We start from the raw sequence: 19,556 nt of genomic DNA, 5'->3' as shown, positions 1-19,556 counted from the left end.
TCCAGTGGGCCACATGCCAGCCTGCAGGCACCCTCAATAGTGTCCTGGCTGCTCTTCCCCTCCAGGCACACTGAACAGTGTCCTGGCTGTTCTTGCCATCCTGTATGACTGTTCACTGCTGTCTAAATGCAGCACTTCACACTTGCCTCTCTTGAAAAAAAACCCCATCTTGCTTGAGTAGTGTTTCCAGTTTGGCATTTTGAATTATCTTCCCTTCCTATGGTTGACACAGTCCCTCAAGCCTGGTGCTAGCTGCATGCTAATAAGACCTGAGGCAGTCAGCATAATTGCTTGGCTTAGGCTGTGGGCGTTGCTAAACAAATCAGGTCAGTGAGAGGTATTAACTTAGTGAACAGGGTGCTGGAGTGACTGTCTCAGAAGCCCTTTTCTCTTTCCTGTGCCTCCAAGTCAGTGCAGTCTTAGGCAAGCCATCAGATACTCTTAATCTCTCCTTTTCTCATGTGTAATCAGGATAATGATGCTCAGTTTCATTCTGCAGTCTTTTGCAGACTGTTCTGCCCCACTAAGCCTTTGTGGTAGAGCTTTAGTGCTCCTGTACGTTTTCAGCCACTGGCTTTGTTACTCCACTCTTCTGTTTTAATACAGTACCCACATTGTCAGACACAGGTGGTGTTATTTCAACCATAACCTTCATCTGTCATGAAATACCCCCTTGGTATCAATTACAGCAATGTGTGTTTGTACTTTGATTTGCTTCATCACAAGTGTTTTTAGTCTTGAAGCTTTCTTAAACAAAGGAGTCCATGCATCACATTTGCACGTCTGTAAACTCTTTAGATGAAACTAAATTGCTGCTGTCTAGAGGACAGCTGAGTTGTCTGTACACTTGATAGAGATGAGGCTATCCACAAACTCACTTTTCATGCTGAAACTATGAGATACCATGTTTCTTATAGTCTTGAGAGGCAATTGAATAAAATGAAAGCTCCAAAGTATTGAAGCTGCAGTTTTTATGCTCCCCTTTTTTTTTGAAACTGAAGCAGCAATGTAGCTGCTAGCGTATCTTCAAAACATCCTCTTTTCACTTCTTTGCTGCCAGCTAAAAGCTGTGAATTGTCAGTTTCCTCATCTTTTTAGATGTATAAAGAAGTGTTCTGTTTCAATTTAATCCTGATGTTAGCATGCAACTAGTATTGTAGCTGTACTAGAGACTACCTCCTCTCTGGTGGGGGAAGATATTCGTTCCTTTGAAATCCTGTCTCATTCCTCTGGCTCACTTCATCAAACATAGTACTTATTCTTTTCTCATTGAAATCCTACCTGCTTTCTTGCCTCTGCACTTGCCTAGGCTCACAGGATGTTCATTGGGTACCCATGTGCATCAATAGTGCAAACAAACAGGATTAATTCACCTGTAAAGTCTGAAGACCACAGGAGCTGGGCTAATGGCCAAGCTGAAATCACAGTGTTTTGTGTTACACTACTGTTGTGCAACCAACAGATGTAAGCTGTCAGTTGGTCACAAAGCACCATTCCTTTTCCTAGCATGCAGGACTGATGCATATTCTGTGCAAACCTCATTTGGAGAGATTGTCTGTGCCATCTTGAATCAGGCTGTGCTGACCCCTGCAAACAAAGAGTCTCTGAAGTGGCACCGTGAGCCTCTGCCTTGTGTGGTGGTGTATAAGTCATTATGGCATTTACTTTTAAATCAATAATTGAAGCAGACAAGGAAGAAGATATTTATCATATAACAACATTTTAAAGTTATTTCTGCATTAAATCAGGGTATTTTTATTAGTTTCTCTGCTAGATAATTTTGAATATTGTTTTGGATATGTCACTTTCATGGTACTTAGAGTCCCCTTTGACTTGCTCAGCAGCCCATGATCTGATAGTAAAACACTGTAGGCGGAATTTTGCCTAAAATAACAGAATAACTTAGGTTGGAAAAGACCTTTAAGATCATCAAGTCCAACTGTAAACCTAACACTGCCAACTTCACACTAAACCATGTCCCTAAGCACCACACCTAGATTTTGTGTTACAGCTCAAAACACGCTTTGGTCCTGAGGTGGCTAGGGACTGAAAGTATTTAGAGATGATTTGTATCTCTTGTGTTATCCTGCCAGCCAGTAAGGGACAAAGTTGAGTCAGGCTTGGCAAAACGTAGTTACAGAATTTCCTGACCTGAGTGATTCACTTTGCACTTAAGCATTGCGTTAGATCCTCCTTCTGGAGGTAATGCTTTTCTTTTCAATGCGAGAGGGAGCAAGCACACCACCAGCACCACCAGCCACTCAGCAGTACCTTTCTCCTTGCCACCTTTGTTTAGACAACTTGGTAAGACAGTGAAATACCTACAGACTTGATTTTGTGTATCAACATATGGTAGACATAAAAGTGGGCAATGACTGTTCTCAACAGTGAATGGCCCTTTCTTGTGAGTGTGGTGCGATAACTAAGAATGAATGATAATCAGAAAGTTGCTCTGCTTCTCAGAGTGAAAATTGTGGCTTCTGGCACAAACAAGTAATCCTCACTGTACCTCCCCTATGACTTGTGAAGCAGTCAGGAATTGTACTCTGGTAACTGTGAAACAGGTGGGAGATCGGTTTCCTTGTAAACTACCTGAATTCTCTTTTAAGGATTGAACTGTCACTTTAAAATATGCTATTATAATTTAAACCAAAATGTTGAAAGCTTGAGAAACTTGGAGCAGACTCTTAAAATATGCTGACTTTTAGGACCCTGAAGTTTCCTTCAAAAGGAGTTTTTCCAAACTACAGGAAATCCGTGTGTCTGTGACAACATTCCACTGTCTATATTAAATAGGACTGCATAGACAGGTTGCTGTTGGCATTTAACACTGTGTCAGTTACTGTTTCCAATATTAGCATTGATGTGCTTTATGTTTCAGAGTGTGGAGAGTATTTAAGGCCATCTCGTAAGCTCTGTCTGTGAATTTGCTCTTGATCTCCCTCTCATGTCTGGCACATGCTTTCATGTCCATTGCAAACTCAGCCCATAATTAGCACAAATTCTATGAACACAGCTGCCTGTTCAGAGGAGATTGTACTCTGTGAATCTCATAAAATAGTCTTTTGTGTGGACTGAAATCACACATGGGTACTTTTTTCCCTTATTTGCTTCAGCTGTGGTGTGTTGGTGTATGTACACAACAAATCCTAGAGAGACAGTTAAAAAAGCTGGAAGAGCTATGTTGTTGCCTAAACACAGAAAAATACACCTTTTTGTACCATGTGAAAATGTTCCACAGAGCAGAGAACAAAGAGATGACCTGTAAGAATTCATCATGAAAGCTGCTTCTCACCTTGCCTATTTGGCCAAGGTGGGATGGTGTAAAGTCCAGTGCGGGAGGTGGCTCTGGATACCACCTCACATAAAGCATCTTCCTTAGATACAGCAATCTGATACAGTTTTAGGAGCTTCTTGGATTCTGCTCTACCATTTAGTTTATCCTCTGAAGTGAAGACAACGAACAGAGACAAACTTTGATGTCCTGCCTCTAGGACCTGTCTGTTTTAGGGACTTGATCAGTATTCCAAGACTGATGGTCCAGCTCTTAGTATGAACCAAGTATGTGCTTCTTTAAAAGAAAACAATGAAGAGCTGCTTACAGGGCTGTCCAGCTTCCTGCACGCCTTAGCAGATGTGCCATGCTGTCACCAGAATTTAGTCTTATCAGGCGTCTTCATGGTGACATCAGCCTGTGGAAATGGGTGGATGTTCTAGAGAAGACTTGGGGACAGAGAGAGCAGGATTAAGGAGGAGAAAACTTCTAGCCTTAACTCACCCTCCTGGCACTCCAGAAATATGTCTGTGTCTGCCTATAAAGTGGCTGAAGGACCCTGGAAAACAGACACTTCGTATCCTCCCTTCATATTAATTTGCAGCTCTCATGTGAGAGATGGTAGACCCAAACAGGGAGCAAGACAGTGTGCTGTCTTTTTTTTTGCATGCAGAGATAGTGGCATTGGAGGTCTCCCTTCTACCATGCAGCGTGTGGGTTAAAGGAAAAGTAAAAGACAAAGTACTCTGAGATGATGCAAAGTTAACAGTGGTGCTCAAGTGGAAAAAAAGAGGAGGTATGAAGGAAGAGGAGAGAGAAGGGAGAGGGACAAAACCAGCACAGACCCAACAGTCTGCAAAAGCTGGGCTGTACTGTGTCCTGCTTGTCCAGCCGAAGTGATGGTACAGCCCCTGCTCATTAGTAGCTTGTGTACAGGTAGGAGTATTTGGGGGAATTTGGAGGAACTTTGAACATACAGGTAACAGCATTCAGTATTCTAACAGTGGCAAGCCTTCACTAGGCTTGCTGAAACAGCAGCACTGCGCGAGTCTGAATGGGGTGCTTTGTTTATTGCTGTAACTTGATGACTTTCTTGTCCCTCCTGCAGGTGGTTTGAGCAGTTTGTGATGCAGTGGCTGGATGAAAACGAAGATGTTTCCTTAGAATTCCTGCATGGTGCTCTGGAGAGAGATAAAAAAGATGGGGTATGTAGTGGAAGACTTGGCACTGCATCCTTCAGTACTTAGAATCAAATACCACTGTAAATTCAGGTGTCATGCAAATAGAGGATGCAGCCCTTTTTTGCTTGCTAAAGAGTTGCGAAACTCATTTGTTTTAGGGCTTTTTCTCTGCAGGTCACAGAGAGTTGTTTAATAGCAAGATGCGTATCATTCACTCATGTCTGTTCCATTCTGCTGCTGTTAATCTGTCAGCCAGCAGCTTGGGGCTCTGTCATCTTTTTGTGCTTGTGAGATGTAGTTGAAATATAAGGCATTTTGCGTGTACTTAGTCATGCAGTGAGAATGTGACCTTAATCCATTGGCAGAGTCATCTAATTCTTAATTTGATGAGTATTTGTGATGGAAAGCAGAAGCCTTCCCAATTGTTCAATGTCTATTGGCACTGTAGTCTGTGATGCTAGTGTAAGTGTTCTCTTTAATAACTAGATTTTAAGAAATATCTATAAAAAGCTCTTCACTCCCTCCTTCATTCCTCAACAACTGACAGGCAAACTGTGCATTTCATTAAGAGTCTCTACATCATGTTGCACTTCCTTGGTGCTTATTGTGTCAGAGTTGGTGAAGGACAGAAAATCTGTAATTTAGTGGAATTGTCTCTTTAGCTCCTCTGTGCCTTTTGGAGAGCTTTTATACTAGTTCTGAGGAAGATGTGGTTTTGAGTAAAGTTGTCCTGCCTGAAATATGACAGATGATGGAGATGTCCGTGAAATGGGTGTATTTCAGATCTTTAAATTTGAAAATTATTCTTTGTATTTCTGTTTTAGTTCCAGCAAACATCAGAGCATGCCCTGTTCTCTTGCTCAGTGGTGGATGTCTTCACCCAGCTCAATCAGAGCTTTGAGATTATTAAGAAGCTGGAGTGCCCAGACCCTATCATTGTTGCTCATTATAATAGGAGGTTTGCTAAGGTAACACCCTCAACATCCATCTGTTTATCTTCCCTTAGTTGGGATACAAAGAAGCATGATTTTTTTTGTTGTTTGTTTTGTTCTCTGGAATTCTCTTGGAGTGATAGAGGACAGGTAACAGTGCTCACCTCTTGTCTTTGCAGACTATTGGGAAAGTGCTGATGCAGTATGCTGACATCCTCTCCAAGAGCTTCCAGTCCTACTGTTCCAAGGAGAAACTGGTGAGTCACACTGAGTTTCTCTTCTGCCTTGAGGAATTGCCTAGCTGTCCTCATAAAAACAAGTTTCTTGCATTACACCTGTCTAGGTTGATGGTGTAAATATTTTTGGTATTGTTTTTTTTATCATCATTCCTATGCTTTTGTGGATTAAATTCTGTCTTTGCCATAAAACTTGATTCTGAGAGTGATTTGCAGGTTGGTGGGTGTCAGGTCCCCTTGAAATTCCAGTCTGTCTGGGTTGTGTGTCACAGAGGTGATAATAAAACCCAACGGAATTGTGGGCACAAGTTGCTCTGTAGATCTGGTACTCAGCAGCAATCTTGGTTTACTCTTGTCTCCATCTAATTATCTTGCTATTTAATCCTTAGTTAAGCAATAATCTGTCTTAAATAAAGCAGGGTCTTACATTTTTGAAGGCTTCGTGTGTCCCATGCTGGTTTTACTATCTGCTGCACCTGTACTGGGGTTGTCAGCTCGTCCTGTATTTGTGGTAAAGCTGAGGAGGAAAATACTACAGCAGACATCTTGATCTGGGGTTTCTGGAACTGTCCATGCATTTCAAGCTGGGGAAGAAAATGACATGTCTTTTTTTAGGTTTGAGTGCTGCAAGCTGTGAATTTCCTACCACCCCGTTGGACTCACAGATCTGGTGGTACTTGGGGAAGGGTGTTGAGGCAGAGACTGTACCAGTGATGAAAACATGTTGGCATCCTGAGCAATAACAAGCACTTTCTTTTGTCTCTTCAGCCCTGCATCCTGATGAATAACATCCAACAGCTGAGGGTGCAGCTAGAGAAGATGTTTGAAGCCATGGGTGGTAAAGAGGTAAGAGTGCTAACAGACTATTGCACTGTTACTAGATTATTTGCATCGTACTAGTACTTGAAGCTGCAGTCATAAGGAGGGTTGTTCTGAAGGGACTGCCAAGTCTGATGACTCTTAACTACATTCGTCATAAGATGCAGGAGTGAAAGTTTTGAAGCACAGAATAGCATAGAGAAGGAAAGAAAACACATACTGTTCTCCCATGGGCTGGATGTTGGAATGGCTGGTAGCTTCACAACTCTGAAGACAGATACATCTGAGAATTGTTGACATCAAATCGTTTTACATGGCATATAAATGAAGACAGTACCGTTGGCACTAGATGTCCAGTATCTAATATACTGCAGACATGCAAGTATGAGTTGTGTACTCATGCTTTGTTGGATAATTAGTTGTGTCCAAGTATATAAATATCTTGGGTTTTGTTCTTTGTTCTGAGATGGCCATTTTTACAGAAATAAGATGTACCTCCACCAGATCCTGGGTTCTGTTCTGATGTAATCTATGTATCACTTTTTTTTTTCCCTTCTTTTTTCATTGCTTTTCAAGATTCAGGAAGATGAAGAAAAGGCTACTGATTCTGATGTTAGAAAAAATTATTTTCAAAACATAAGTGCATTGTCTTTGGTTGTGTTGTGGTAGAATCTATGCTATGACCTGTATGCCAAGAGGACAGTCAACTTTGCTGATGTGCAATTCAATTTCTGTGTGTATTGCTGTTCCAAATTTTTCTTCTGCTCAGTGGCAGAATTCTATGAAGTGGCAAAAATCTCAACAAATAGGTTTACCTCATGAGGCAAGGAAAAGTGCTGTCATTCTTTCTCATGTGGTCTGAACAATCCCAATTTCTGAGCCCTACATCAAGAACTAGAGTTAAATGCTCCCAGCTGTAATACCAGTGGTAGCTAAATGCTCATTTTTCAGGAAAAAATAAACTTGTGATGAACAGTTTGTGAAGTCATTTATAATAGTTTAATCCATGTGCACTTTATTTCCCTTAAGGAATCAGTTTGCTACTTTTTTCCCATAGCAGTGACCATTAAGTAGGGTTTCTTTGTATTTCAGGTTGAAAATACCACCTGCAAAATGAAAATACTACCTGTTAGTGTGTAAAACAGTAGGAGGAAAGAAAGTATTTTATTGGCTACTTTTCCTAGCTTAGACTTCTCTGCATTCTGACCTTTAAAACCTTCCCTGGGAGATGTAGGTAAGGTAGAACAGAAGTAATGAATCCACCATTTTCCCTGCACTGTGGAATCAAAAGGAAATAAGGGGAGAGGAACCCAAACTGTGAGCAATAAAATACATATGTAAAAACCTGGTAAACATGCTGGAAGTATTTTGGAAATTTTTTTTTCCCTTTTCTTTTTAAATCACGCTTGTCCACTTCATTAAGATGCCGCTGATCACCAGAAACAGATTGTATTGTGTTAGGTGCCTGCATTGTTTGCTGTCCCCAAGGGTTTCTCTCTTGGTGACTATGTAGTACTTTGCTTCTTGACTTGAAACCTGCTAGGTCTTTTCTTCTGCTGGAGTAAACAAGGTCTCGTCCTAGTTTGAGCAGTCCTTTTTCTGTTGTAGATTGAACCTGGCTAGTGAGTAACTGTTTGTGAGACAACAGCTTTGAAAATAGAGCATGTAGACAAATGTGTTGCTGTAAATGCATCTATGGGTTTTATCCTCTCCTTCAGGAAGGCAGTTCTTACTTTCTGTGACATGTTTGATTTGTGTTCATCTGTACAAGACAGTAGCTTGCACAAATGCAAGCATTATCCTTACTTCTATACCCGAACAGGAACTGCATCCCTGGGGGAATAATAAAGTAGTATAGTGGCATGTTCTGGTTATCTTGAACTATTCATCTTTTTGTGTTCTCAAAGATGTTGTTGAGAACTAGGTACTAAGTGTTCTGTTGTTCCTGTGTCAGGTGTTTTAGATGTACCGTGTGTGAAGCCAGAATTTGGCAATTGGTTTCAGTTAAAGCATACATGTGGCTTCATCTACAGTTGTAGCACTACGCGGGTCTGGAAAGCATTTAAATAGGGCTGCTACCTAGCACTGTTTGCCAGTGGGTCCAAAACACACTCCTACAGAAATCTGTGTAACTTATTCTCTTTTGCAGCAAGGGAAATGAAATGAAGGGACAGGTCTCACCTGTAGTCACCCTGCAGTGTAATGGCATAACATAAAACAGAAGTGCTTGCCATTACTGTCTTGCAATTGGGCTCCTTGATCTAGTGCCTTCCTTCACTACTTTGTTTTTTCCCCTAAATGAGAAATACAAGCTTTGCCTCCATTTCTCTTGTTCTTTTTCCAACTGTAATACTCAAAGGCACAAAATAAGGCAAAAATTGCCTGGCATCACTGGTTTAATGTGTTGACATCATGTGTTCTGTGAACATTACTTGTCAGAAACAATAAGGACAGCAGCAGAGTGTTAGAGAGAGCTCTTTGTGGAGGGATTCTCTTGGGGCTGTGCTTGAGTTCTCAAGGCATACATATATATATATATAAAATGTATATACTCACACTTACATACTCATATACACACATAGAAGCATATTAAATGATTTTGTAGGATTTATAATTAATACTTTTATTTCCCTTCTGAGCTATGTTGATCTCATGAGATCAGAGCAGCTTCACTGTGGCTCAGTAGCATTCAAAACATTCCTGAAGCATGCTTTGGAAAGGCAGTATTTATAGAGTGCAGGTAGCATTAAAAGCATAATGAAGAGTGTAATCAGGGGGCGAGTCCTGGACAGAAACTGGGTACATGAATAGTTTTTGAAACCTTTGATTTCTCTGAATCGTCTCCAATACACCCACGGAATGCAGAGCAGTGTAATTTAGCTCTGTGCTAAAATGGGCTATATAGATACATTTCTAGCATCTGCCTGAACTCGGCCCCATTTATGTAATTATTCATACATTATGTAGTAGAACCTAATGTGACCTGCATTTTGTACCCACTTCTGTAGTTTTCCTGCAGACTTCAGCCCTTCCTGTGTGCTGTCCCTGACACTGGAATAAGCTCTTCTCATTTTGCTCGAGAGAGAATTGTGCAGTCCATTATTTTGCTTTGCTTTTAATGAGTTACAAAGTCATGGCAATGAAATTAAAAGATGCTGCCCACTGCTGGAGTCTAGATGTGCTGTGGAAGCCTACTTTAAAACATTTCTGCACTTTTTTTTTCCCCTAAAGTCAAGGATGTGCTGTGAGTATCAGAGACAAGCACTGCCTAGGGAACCCAAAGAATTAGCTGCTGAGTAGTAGCAGCAGATTGTCATCATACTATTTTCATGCCTTTGGTTTCAAGCTAATCCGTACAATTAATGCTTCAGGAAACTCTCCTCTTAATGCTCAGCCAGGGTTAGCCCACAATTTAATTCCTAAGTTAGCCACCTGAATAATAAATTACAGGACAGCTTAGAAACAGCCAAGACTTAATGGAAACATTCTCAAAGGATTTACAGTATCTTCTGATTGCTCCTCTTTAGCATCCCGTGTGCCATAGCAAAGGCCACTCTAGCATTTGAGAAGCCAGCAGCTGTTCTTTGGATTCAGCACTTCAGGTTCCTTGCTATTAAGTCTTAAAGGAAAGTGGGGAAATGCATGAAAATTCAGTGTAAGGGAGTTCCTAAAGTGAGGTAGGCTCTTTTGAGCTCCCTGCCTCTGTCACCTCAGCAGAGGGGAGTTCCCAGGGGTCAGGAGAGGGAGAGACAACAAAAACTTCAGGCTAGAGCCAAATGAGTGCCGTAACTTGTATAAAGCTAAAACAGGATTGCAGGACAAAGTACTCTAGCTGCTGCTATGTCAGATCAGACCTGATGCTTTTACAGGTTCTCTGACTTTAAGATGTGAATTGATTAACATCTTCAGCCTTCTAGAAGGCAAGAGCTGTGTTTTAGCAGCTACAGTTCTTATTACTCACGCATCACCAGTGCATGTAGGAACCAAAGAACTAATGACATCTCTTGGAAAACTTGGAAGCCCATTACAGCAAATTCTTAGACTCACAGGTACCACTTATCCATCAGAGGAGCAGAAGGTCAACCTAAACTGAAGTTCATAGCGCTATGCTATAAATGCCACCATTCAGATTAACAGAGAACTTGAGATTCCAGCATACAGTGTCCTTGGATGAGACTTTGAGGCCTGGATTCTCAGACGTGACAAGTCCCGAACCTTTGCAGGACATTAACTGCTTTCCTCCCTGAAATGCAAATTTAGGCTTACTTCTTCCATCTTTGCATGCACCTCAGTTTTCTGTATCTAGCTACATTTAGTATGAGCCACAGAACCATGACCATGCTAGCTATTATTTCCATTGGAATTGGAGCACTGTCTCAGAGATCAGAAGCTGCCTCACTGCGGGTACACCCTGTGTTTTGCATAGAGAACTTTTCATTAGCTCTCTTCCTCTGAAACATCTCCGATACGCCCACAGAATGGAGATCATAAGTCTGCTGAGCTCCAGCTTCCGATAGAAATCGTCTGGACATGACACATGGCAGTGACCCAACTGCCTAATGCTGCTTTCTGCTTTACTCTACTAGCCAGATTTATTGTGCAGTCCGAGTAGGACTTCCTGCCATCAGTGGTAGCTGATGAGGTTAGAATTCATTGGCTGAGCAGCAACAGCAAAACATACACGGTTCCATTTGAATGTTGTTATCAGTGCTTCACCATATTGGCAAAGAATAGATTGCAGTTATTCCACAAGCTATAGGGACTCCTTAACTGATGCGTAGTTTATGTATGTGAAACAGTAGTACCTGCCTACTTGCACCTTTCTAATGGAATTAAGTCACACCCAGGTAATCCTCTGAAATTTGCTTTCAAGCCAAAGCATGCCAATACCTGAGCATTAATGATCAGTAATGTATTATATGGATGACTCCTTCCATAGTTGCAGTTGCTCAGAAGACAACAGCCTTTCAAACATGACAGAAAACTTGGTGAATATTGAACCAGAATGCTTACCACCAGGGTCTGGCTTCCTGGACATGAGGCTGGGCACTGCAGGGTTAAATCTGGGCAGCTGTCTTGCTAGTTGCACCCAGAGAGCTGGGAGCTGATTTTCTGGAGGAGAGTTCCTCACCACAGATAATGGAGCTCATCCCCTTGGCAACACATTGATCCAACTGCCCCTTCATACGCAGCTGGCAATCAGCCTGGTTTCTGCTCCGAAGACCAGTTTGCAGTCAACATTACCAAGGAGAAGCTTCAGAGGTAGCTGGCAAGCTCTCCACATCACCTCACAATAAAACAAGGCATTAATTACATCATTCATGAGCCAAAGCAATAAGTTTTTGATCCTGACCTCAGTCACCCTCTAGACCTGTAGTGCATGCATCTGGTAGCTTCTAAAGAAGTAGACGTAAATAGTGAGGAATACAGGAAAGCTGGAGAGGGACTGTTTGTCAGGGAGTGCAGGGATAAGACAAGGCAGAACAGTTTTAAGCTGCAAGAGGGGAGATTTAGTTTAGATATTAGGAAGAAGTGTTTTCCTGTGAGGGTGTTGAGGCAGTGGAACAGATTGCCCAAAGAAGTTGTGGATGCTCCGTCCCTGGAGGTGTTCAAGGCCAGGTTGGATGGGGCTTTAAACAACCTGATCCAGTGGGAGGTGTTCTTGGCAGGGGATTCTATGGCAGAGGTGTTCTATGGCAGGGGGTTTGGAACTGGGTGATCTTAAAGGACCCTTCCAATTCAAACCATTCTATGAATAAGTGCCTTGTGCCAAATTCTTCTGGCTTTTTTTTTTTTTACACTGGAAAAATTTACTTGAAATGTTTTAGTGAATCATGAACTGATCCAGCCTGATACCTACAAGAAACGGCCAAAATCGGACAACTGTTCAGTGCCAGTAATTGTAGCTAGCAAACCAGACAGCTTGTGACTCGTTGCCTGTAGAAGGGAAGGATTAATATAGGGGCAAGACAAACCAACAACAACAGATGCTGGTTTTGTTTTGTATCTACAAGTTTGGCTAGAGTGACTGCTGCTTGGCATGATGTTAGCTTCCTTCTGCCTTCATAGTGAGGGAGTTATAAAGGTAACAGGAATACAAATTCACTTTAGTAAAGGCGAAATAATCAGAGCTAGTAATGCCTGAAGTTATAAGGCTTAAGTAATTGTAGTTTTCTTGAGTTTTTAAAAAATATTTTTTAAATTTTTATCCAGGAGTTTCATTAGCACAGATTCAAATGCCCAGTAGAGTCAGTTTTTCATGCCAGCTTATAACAGGAAAATTAACAGATCAGTTTCCAAATCCCCTAAGGTTTGGCTTTCTCTAACACATGCTGAGGACTATGAAAAGGTCTTTGGCACTGTATATAGAAGTGGAAACTTCTGTAATGTTCAAATCCTGTATAGCTGCATGCGTGGAGAGACTGTAAAAATCTATCTGATTTTTAACGATTGTACTAGCGTCTGTGTCATTACATTTATAAATAGATGCTCTGCCTTAAAGGTTAGAAAGCTCTAAATACTGACATATCTGGAACGTTTTTGTTTTACAAGCAGCTCCCCTGCCTGCATACAAAGGCAAATCTGTTTTACAAGTTAACTTTTCCAGAGCAGGTGATCCCAGAGCATTCCATATGTTTCGTGTGTACACACAGGTAGGTTGCTCAGAAATGGCTCTTTTGAGGCTGGAGAGATGACTACAGCTGGAATACAGAGCAGTGTTGAATGTTAAAACACGTGGCTTTTGGCTGACAATAACAGAGCAAGCACTTTGTTACAGCATATGCCAAGGTGTCAGCAGCATCTATGCAGTGCTTGGGGCACGTTTTTGTTTGTTTTGTGAAGTCTTCCCTGAGCAGTTGTATAGAAAAAGCTGTCTGTCTCTGTGTAAGAGTAGAGCTATTTGTGCTCAGAATACCATAGCTGCGATGTTGTCTTCCAAAAGTGGTCAGTGCACAACAGTTGCTACCATGATTCTGTGGCCAGATTTTCATAATAAGAGGAGTCCTGTCTTCTGGGAGCAGTGGCTGGGTCAATCTTCAGTTTGAATGGCAGCTGGGTGAAAGGTGAAATAGCATCTTTCAAGACCGTGCATGGAGAGATGCACAAGTAACTAGTATCCAGTCTGAAAAGCTCTGTCTTCTCCTAGACTTGGAGTGGTGAAATGACTCTTGATGCCAGCGTAAAGCACAGTGCTTGATGATTTTTCAGCCTGCTTAACCTGCTGGCCACAGGGAATTCCCTTACACTTTCTTCCTCAGTGCTAGAAATATCAGGAAGGATGTTGGAGGGTATTGGAGCCTGGGGAAACCACTGGAGATTTCACAGCTTCTGTAAGAACAGTAGGCTGTGGAAGGGAACATCCTAGCTGGCAGAGTAGGTGGTGGTAGTTTACCTGCTCGTTAAGAGTGGCTTGAACAGTGAACAAGAGCATGGTGATGGACAGCAAACTGCCTCTGGGTTCAAGCTAAGTACTCTTCTTTCATCCACAGTTGGATGCAGAAGCAAGTGACCATCTCAAAGAGCTTCAGGTGAAATTGAACAATGTTTTGGATGAGCTGAGTGCTGTGTTTGGTAACAGGTGAGTATAATGAGGTCCCTGTCCTTGAAGCGTTCCTTTCTTTTGTCTAATCTCATTTGGCCAGGTTAAGAGAAGTAAAGAAACTCCTGTCAGTTGCATTATATTTTTCTTTCAGTCATAAATTCATGGTCTTTCAAATACTGAGGCCATCTAAAGAAGTGAAAAATGGTTTTAAAGTCCGTCTTCTATATTGCTCTGCTTAGGAATGTAACGTGGAGATCTCTCAACTGTGAAATGTATTTGCATTACATAGAGTGATTTTTTTTTTCCTTGCTTTAAGTAGTGCTTGTCAGTTAGAGAATTGCCTGCTCTTTTATTGCTTGGAAAGCAGTTTCCAGTTTATGAAGCAGCATTCTTGTTTAAATGTTATGCTTAAAATGTATGAAACAGCTGACTGATTTCTGATTGTTAAATGAGTATTGGAATAAGAAGGAAACAGGTTTAGAATTTGAGATTGACTTGTTCTGTGTTGCACTAAATGATGTTTTGTAATGTTTCAAGGGGAGGAGCTCTTTAAATATTGCCAGAGTAATTGATGGCAGTTAAGTTTTATTGCAAATCCTGTTACCATTTATCTGGTGATAGAAATGTGCTTGACTTCATAATATAATAATTCTGTAGTGAACCATAAAAAGTATCATTTAAGCAAAATCTAGAAATACAGGGTTCCCAACTGATCGTTAAAAACAATCATGTCTCACGATTAACCTCATTCATTTCATGTTGTGATTTATAACAAGATTAATACAAGCATGAATTGTAGTGTGTCTGAATCATGGGAAGGGGAGCAAAGCAAATGGTACCAACTGCCTCCCGCAGTCCACAGATTTGCAGTACTTATGACTAAAAAGTCATGATGGGATTTGTCAGGGACTATTTGCATTTCAGCACACAGAGCTAAGTGGAGAGGGAAGTGAGGAGTTCCTGTTGCTGGTAATGGATGCTACAGCAAGAATCGAGAGATTATAACTGTAACGAAATTGAATTGATAAGCCTTATAATTAGATGGAAGATGAGCAAGAAATCATAGTTAGGGGCTGAATTTTGTTATCTGAAACCTGTATCCGTGGTGTCACTGCTATAAGACAATTAAAGTGCCATCTTGACATTCGCAAATATAATTAAGAGATTATTCAGTATCAGCATACATTCCAGCAAGCATTTGAGAGCGATGTGCCAGCAAGAGATTTAGCCAGTCAGATAGTCAGATGCTTTGCTCATTCCTTAACAGTAAAAGGGAATGAAAAGCAGAGCTGCAGTTTACTGTATAGTAGGATCTTCTAAAAGTGGTAAATGTGTGAGGTAAGACAGATATCCACAATATTTTGTGCAGAATCTGTAAACAGTTGCTCCTACAACACTATGCACACTTGACACTGGAGATCTTAACTTTTCCTCATTGGTGTGAGATAATTGTGCCTGCTGAGAAAACAGCACACATCCAGAGAGCCTTACCACCTTTGTGCTGAGAAAGGATTGTATCTGGACACAGAAGCATTTTCTGCTTTAAAGGATATCATAGAGAAAAGGAGCCTTGAAAGGGTTTATACTTCACACAAGGCTAGCTTCTGTTCTGTTCTTGAAGGCTGTAGGGGTGAAGGATGGAATTCCTGAGGCCATTAAGGAGCAGAAGGCCGTGTCTGACAGCATAGGTGAGGTTGTCTTTAAACTTGCTGCTGCCAAGGGCTCCCATTAAGGTGTACATCTACGCAAACTTCACTTTCAGGTGAACCTGTTGCCACAGCACCTGATTAATAATTTTTCATAATGGGTGACAATTCTGCTTTGTATTTTTTTTATGTTTTAGGGATTCTGTAATTTTTCATCCACTGACTGGGTGTTTACAGCATTTTGAAGGAGGATCCTGTAGTTGATGCAGAGAAGTGTGGAGTGAGGTTAGGCTGTAACAGTAGGGGGACTGTTAGCAGTAGAGGAAATTCTTGGTACTGTTTTATTTGATGTAACATATCTCTAGTTAAGCTGTAATTGTAGCCACAATTGACTGATGCAAACCAGTCTGCTAGAAATGAGGAAGGTGGAAGTGGATGGTGCATGGCAAAAGAGCTTTGCAATTGCTCTCGGGAATTGCTCCAATGAGAGACATGCTGCAAGTAAGCAGGAGAGACAGTGAGGCTGGGGGTGGTGGTACAGGAGAGGAAAGAAGTGACAGGGTGGAGCAGGAAATTGAGAAGCACACAGCAGAGGGTTTATGTGCTGGGACCCAACCCACAAATGTCCTAGGTAGCTCATACAGCAGAAGATGACTTCCAAACCTGTTGTTTCTGCCCTTAAAACTACACAGCTCCTGGTACTGACTTCTGTTCTTGGTTTCAAACCTCTGTGCCATTGGTGGATAGCTAAATGTCACTTGTAATGCCTGTTGTTAGTAATAGTTCTCTAAAATGCCAAAGTATTTTTATTTCTTCACTGAACTGATATGTTGACAGCTCTGCTGATCTATTCATCATGTTTAACTATTGTATTATTTCATTTTGAACCTCTTCTTAGCAGTGAGAGTTGGAACAATAAGTGTACTTTAATGGCTTGCCTGTCATTTTGATACAGCAACACTGATTGTTTCACAGCTAAGGCCCACATCTCATTCTGGGACTTTTAATATAGAATCATAGAATCACCAGGTTGGAAAAGACCTCCAGGATCATCGAGTCCAACCACTCCTGTCTGCCACTAAACCACATCCCAGAGCACCTCATCTACCTGTCTTATAAATACCTCCAGGGATGGTGACTCAGCCATCTCCCTGGGCAGCCTGTTCCGGTTACCAATGACCCTTTCTGTGAAGAATTTTTTCCTAATGTCCAGCCTAAACCTCCCCTGGCGGAGCTTGAGGCCATTCCCTCTTGTCCTGTCCCCTGTCACTTGGGAGAAGAGGCCAGCACCCTCCTACCTGCAACCTCCTTTCAGATACTTGTAGAGAGCAATGAGGTCTCCCCTCAGCCTCCTCTTCTCCAGGCTAAACAACCCCAGCTCTCTCAGCCGCTCCTCATAAGGCCTGTTCTCCAGCCCCTTCACCAGCTTCGTTGCTCTTCTCTGGACTCGCTCCAGAGCCTCAACATCCTTCTTGTGGTGAGGGGCCCAGAACTGAACACAGGATTCGAGCAGCGGTCTCACCAGTGCCGAGTGCAGAGGGAGAATAACCTCCCTGGACCTGCTGGTCACGCCGTTTCTGATCCAAGCCAAGATGCCATTGGCCTTCTTGGCCACTTGGGCCACCGCTGGCTCATGTTCAGTCGCTGTCAACTAGCAACCCCAGGTCCCTCTCGGCCAGGCAGCTTTCTAGACAGACTTCTCCTAGTCTGTAGCTGCACAGGGTTGTTGTGCCCCAAGTGCAGGACCCGGCATTTGGCCTTGTTAAACCTCATCCCATTGGACTCAGCCCAGCGGTCCAGCCTGTTCAGATCCCTTTGCAGAGCCTCCGACCCTCCAGCAGATCGACACTTCCACCCAGCTTAGTGTCGTCTGCAAACTTGCTAAGGGTGCACTCCATGCTTTCATCCAGGTCAGTGATGAAGACATTGAACAGGGCTGGACCCAGCACTGAGCCCTGGGGAATCCGACTTGTCACTGGCCTCCACCTGGAGTTAACTCCATTTCCCACCACTCTCTGGGCCCGGCCAGCCAACCAGTTTTCCACCCAGGAGAGTGTGCGCCTGTCCAGGCCAGAGGCTGACAGTTTCCGAAGCAGAACGCTGGGAGAAACTGTTGGACTCGATGATCTGGTGGGTCTCTTCCAACCTGGTTATTCTAGATTCTATGATTGAAATCTTTACTGAAGTCCAAGAAGACTTCATCCACAACCACATTGCGTGGACTGTATGGCAGTCGACTGGTATCACCCTGCCTTCAGGCTCTCTCTGTTACTTTAAAGACATAGCCTATGGTGTGTCATAACCAGATTACTGCCTATGGACTCCTGGCAGCTCAATCGTGCGTGCGTTGTGCCAGCACTCCATGCGGTATCCCAGAATGTTTGGTGTAACAGCCTGTGCAGAGAGCAAAGATGCCGAAAAGTGCTTTGAGCTACGAATATTAGTGTTTATTGAAAACAGGAAAGGATGGTTTCTTTTTGCAAGCTGAATGAACAAACTTCTCTCATATGTGGCTGTGTCTTTTGTTCAGAGGTAGTAGGCTCTCCGTGGATGTTGGGCATGTGGAATTAGATAGAGTGCCTCCTGGTAACAAATACAGTAAGGAAATGAGCAGCAGATCTTGGGAGGGAAGAGTATGTAACTGAGTGCCTGTTTTATGGGCTTGCGATATTTTGCCTTATTTACTAGAGCTGAGATCTCTGTCACTGATTTTCTTGTGTTTTGCCTCTCTCTTACCCATTCAGCTTTCAGACTCGTATTGATGAGTGTGTCAAGCAAATGTCAGATATCCTTTGTCAAGTGAAAGGGACAGGAAATGTTGCTGCTAATGCCAGAAACACAGTTGCACAAGATGCAGATAATGTCCTGAGGCCATTGATGGATTTCCTGGATGGAAAGTAAGCAAGTGTTTAAATATATGTTACATACACAGTGCATTGGATTGGGAACAGGGTGGGGGAAGGAAAAATAGCTCCATATTATTGGATTGGTTTTGAGGTGTCCAGTCTCTGAATTTTCAGGAAGAATTCATGGCTTTTCTTCTCGTATCTGCCTCTCTGTCAAGGCATGGATCACCTCTTCAGCCTTCATTCTGTGCTAGAGCACACTCTGTTCTCCTTTTTCCCTCTGGCAGTTATAGCAATCAGCAAAGCACACTGCTGATCAGGTAGTGGAAAAGACTGAAATTCTAGATTTACTAGTTATGGGGATTTTTTTTCTGTACAAAGTTTACTGTAGCCAATTAGCAAACGTATTGCAAACTGTACTTATGTACTTGATACATATACTACTCAGTATCCCAATTATGTTATGTGTGGGTGTTCTAGTCATACCTGGTGCTGTCCTGACTAGAAAATAAGCTTCTGAACTGCGTGATGTGCGTAAGCTTGATACATTGCTTTAATTAGCTGTTGCCATTATCACCATGCAGCATGATTCAGCTGTACAGGGACTTTTTGTGGCTAAATACACATAATTCTCATCGGCTAAGCCTTGATCTACAAAGAGGTACAGTTTTTAATGACTGTAGAAGTTAAACTTCTTGCTGATGCACACCAGTTCTTTATTTTGAAACAGGTGGTCATTAATTTTCATAATAAGTGCTGTAAGAGCTGTAAAGCTTTACGGTTTTAAAATACAGCTTTTTTTTGTTGCTCTTTGTATTTTTTGTCCCATCTTTCCTTTGGATTGCCGTGTACTTTGTGACTCTGCAGCAATGACTATGTCTAGGAGCCTTCTCATTCAGCATTTTTCATGCATGCCTTCACTGAACAGCTACCTTCCTTTATATTACTGGCAATCTGGTATGCTATGGTCTTTTTGTCCGGCTGTGGTGCAAGTAATTTTAATTATGATTATCCAGTTCTGGGTTATTTTCTTTCCTTCTTTATAGAAGGGCAGTAATTTTCAATGCTTCGTGCATCCT

At 42.1% G+C, this 19,556-nt stretch overlaps 1 protein-coding gene across 19 annotated transcripts in view; it reads left to right on the top strand.

Annotated features, from left to right (window-relative positions):
- UNC13B (unc-13 homolog B) overlaps window positions 1-19,556 on the top strand; it is a 229,945-nt gene that overhangs the window by 183,710 nt on the left and 26,679 nt on the right. For 10 of the 19 annotated variants that reach the window (XM_069880892.1, XM_069880890.1, XM_069880896.1 and 7 more), the window contains 6 exons: window positions 4,383-4,479; window positions 5,280-5,423; window positions 5,567-5,644; window positions 6,392-6,469; window positions 13,933-14,021; window positions 18,376-18,528. In XM_069880892.1, the coding sequence (XP_069736993.1) occupies window positions 4,383-4,479; window positions 5,280-5,423; window positions 5,567-5,644; window positions 6,392-6,469; window positions 13,933-14,021; window positions 18,376-18,528 (639 nt within the window). Of the gene's footprint in view, window positions 1-4,382; window positions 4,480-5,279; window positions 5,424-5,566; window positions 5,645-6,391; window positions 6,470-7,018; window positions 7,055-13,932; window positions 14,022-18,375; window positions 18,529-19,556 lie in introns of all 19 variants that reach the window. The other 9 variants (XM_069880894.1, XM_069880888.1, XM_069880889.1 and 6 more) reach the window with 1 other exon arrangement.

This window comes from Phaenicophaeus curvirostris, chromosome Z (assembly GCF_032191515.1).
Source record: "Phaenicophaeus curvirostris isolate KB17595 chromosome Z, BPBGC_Pcur_1.0, whole genome shotgun sequence".
Lineage (NCBI taxonomy): Eukaryota > Metazoa > Chordata > Aves > Cuculiformes > Cuculidae > Phaenicophaeus > Phaenicophaeus curvirostris.
Note: the sequence above shows the minus strand (reverse complement) of the source record. Positions and strands in the feature narration are given on the sequence as shown.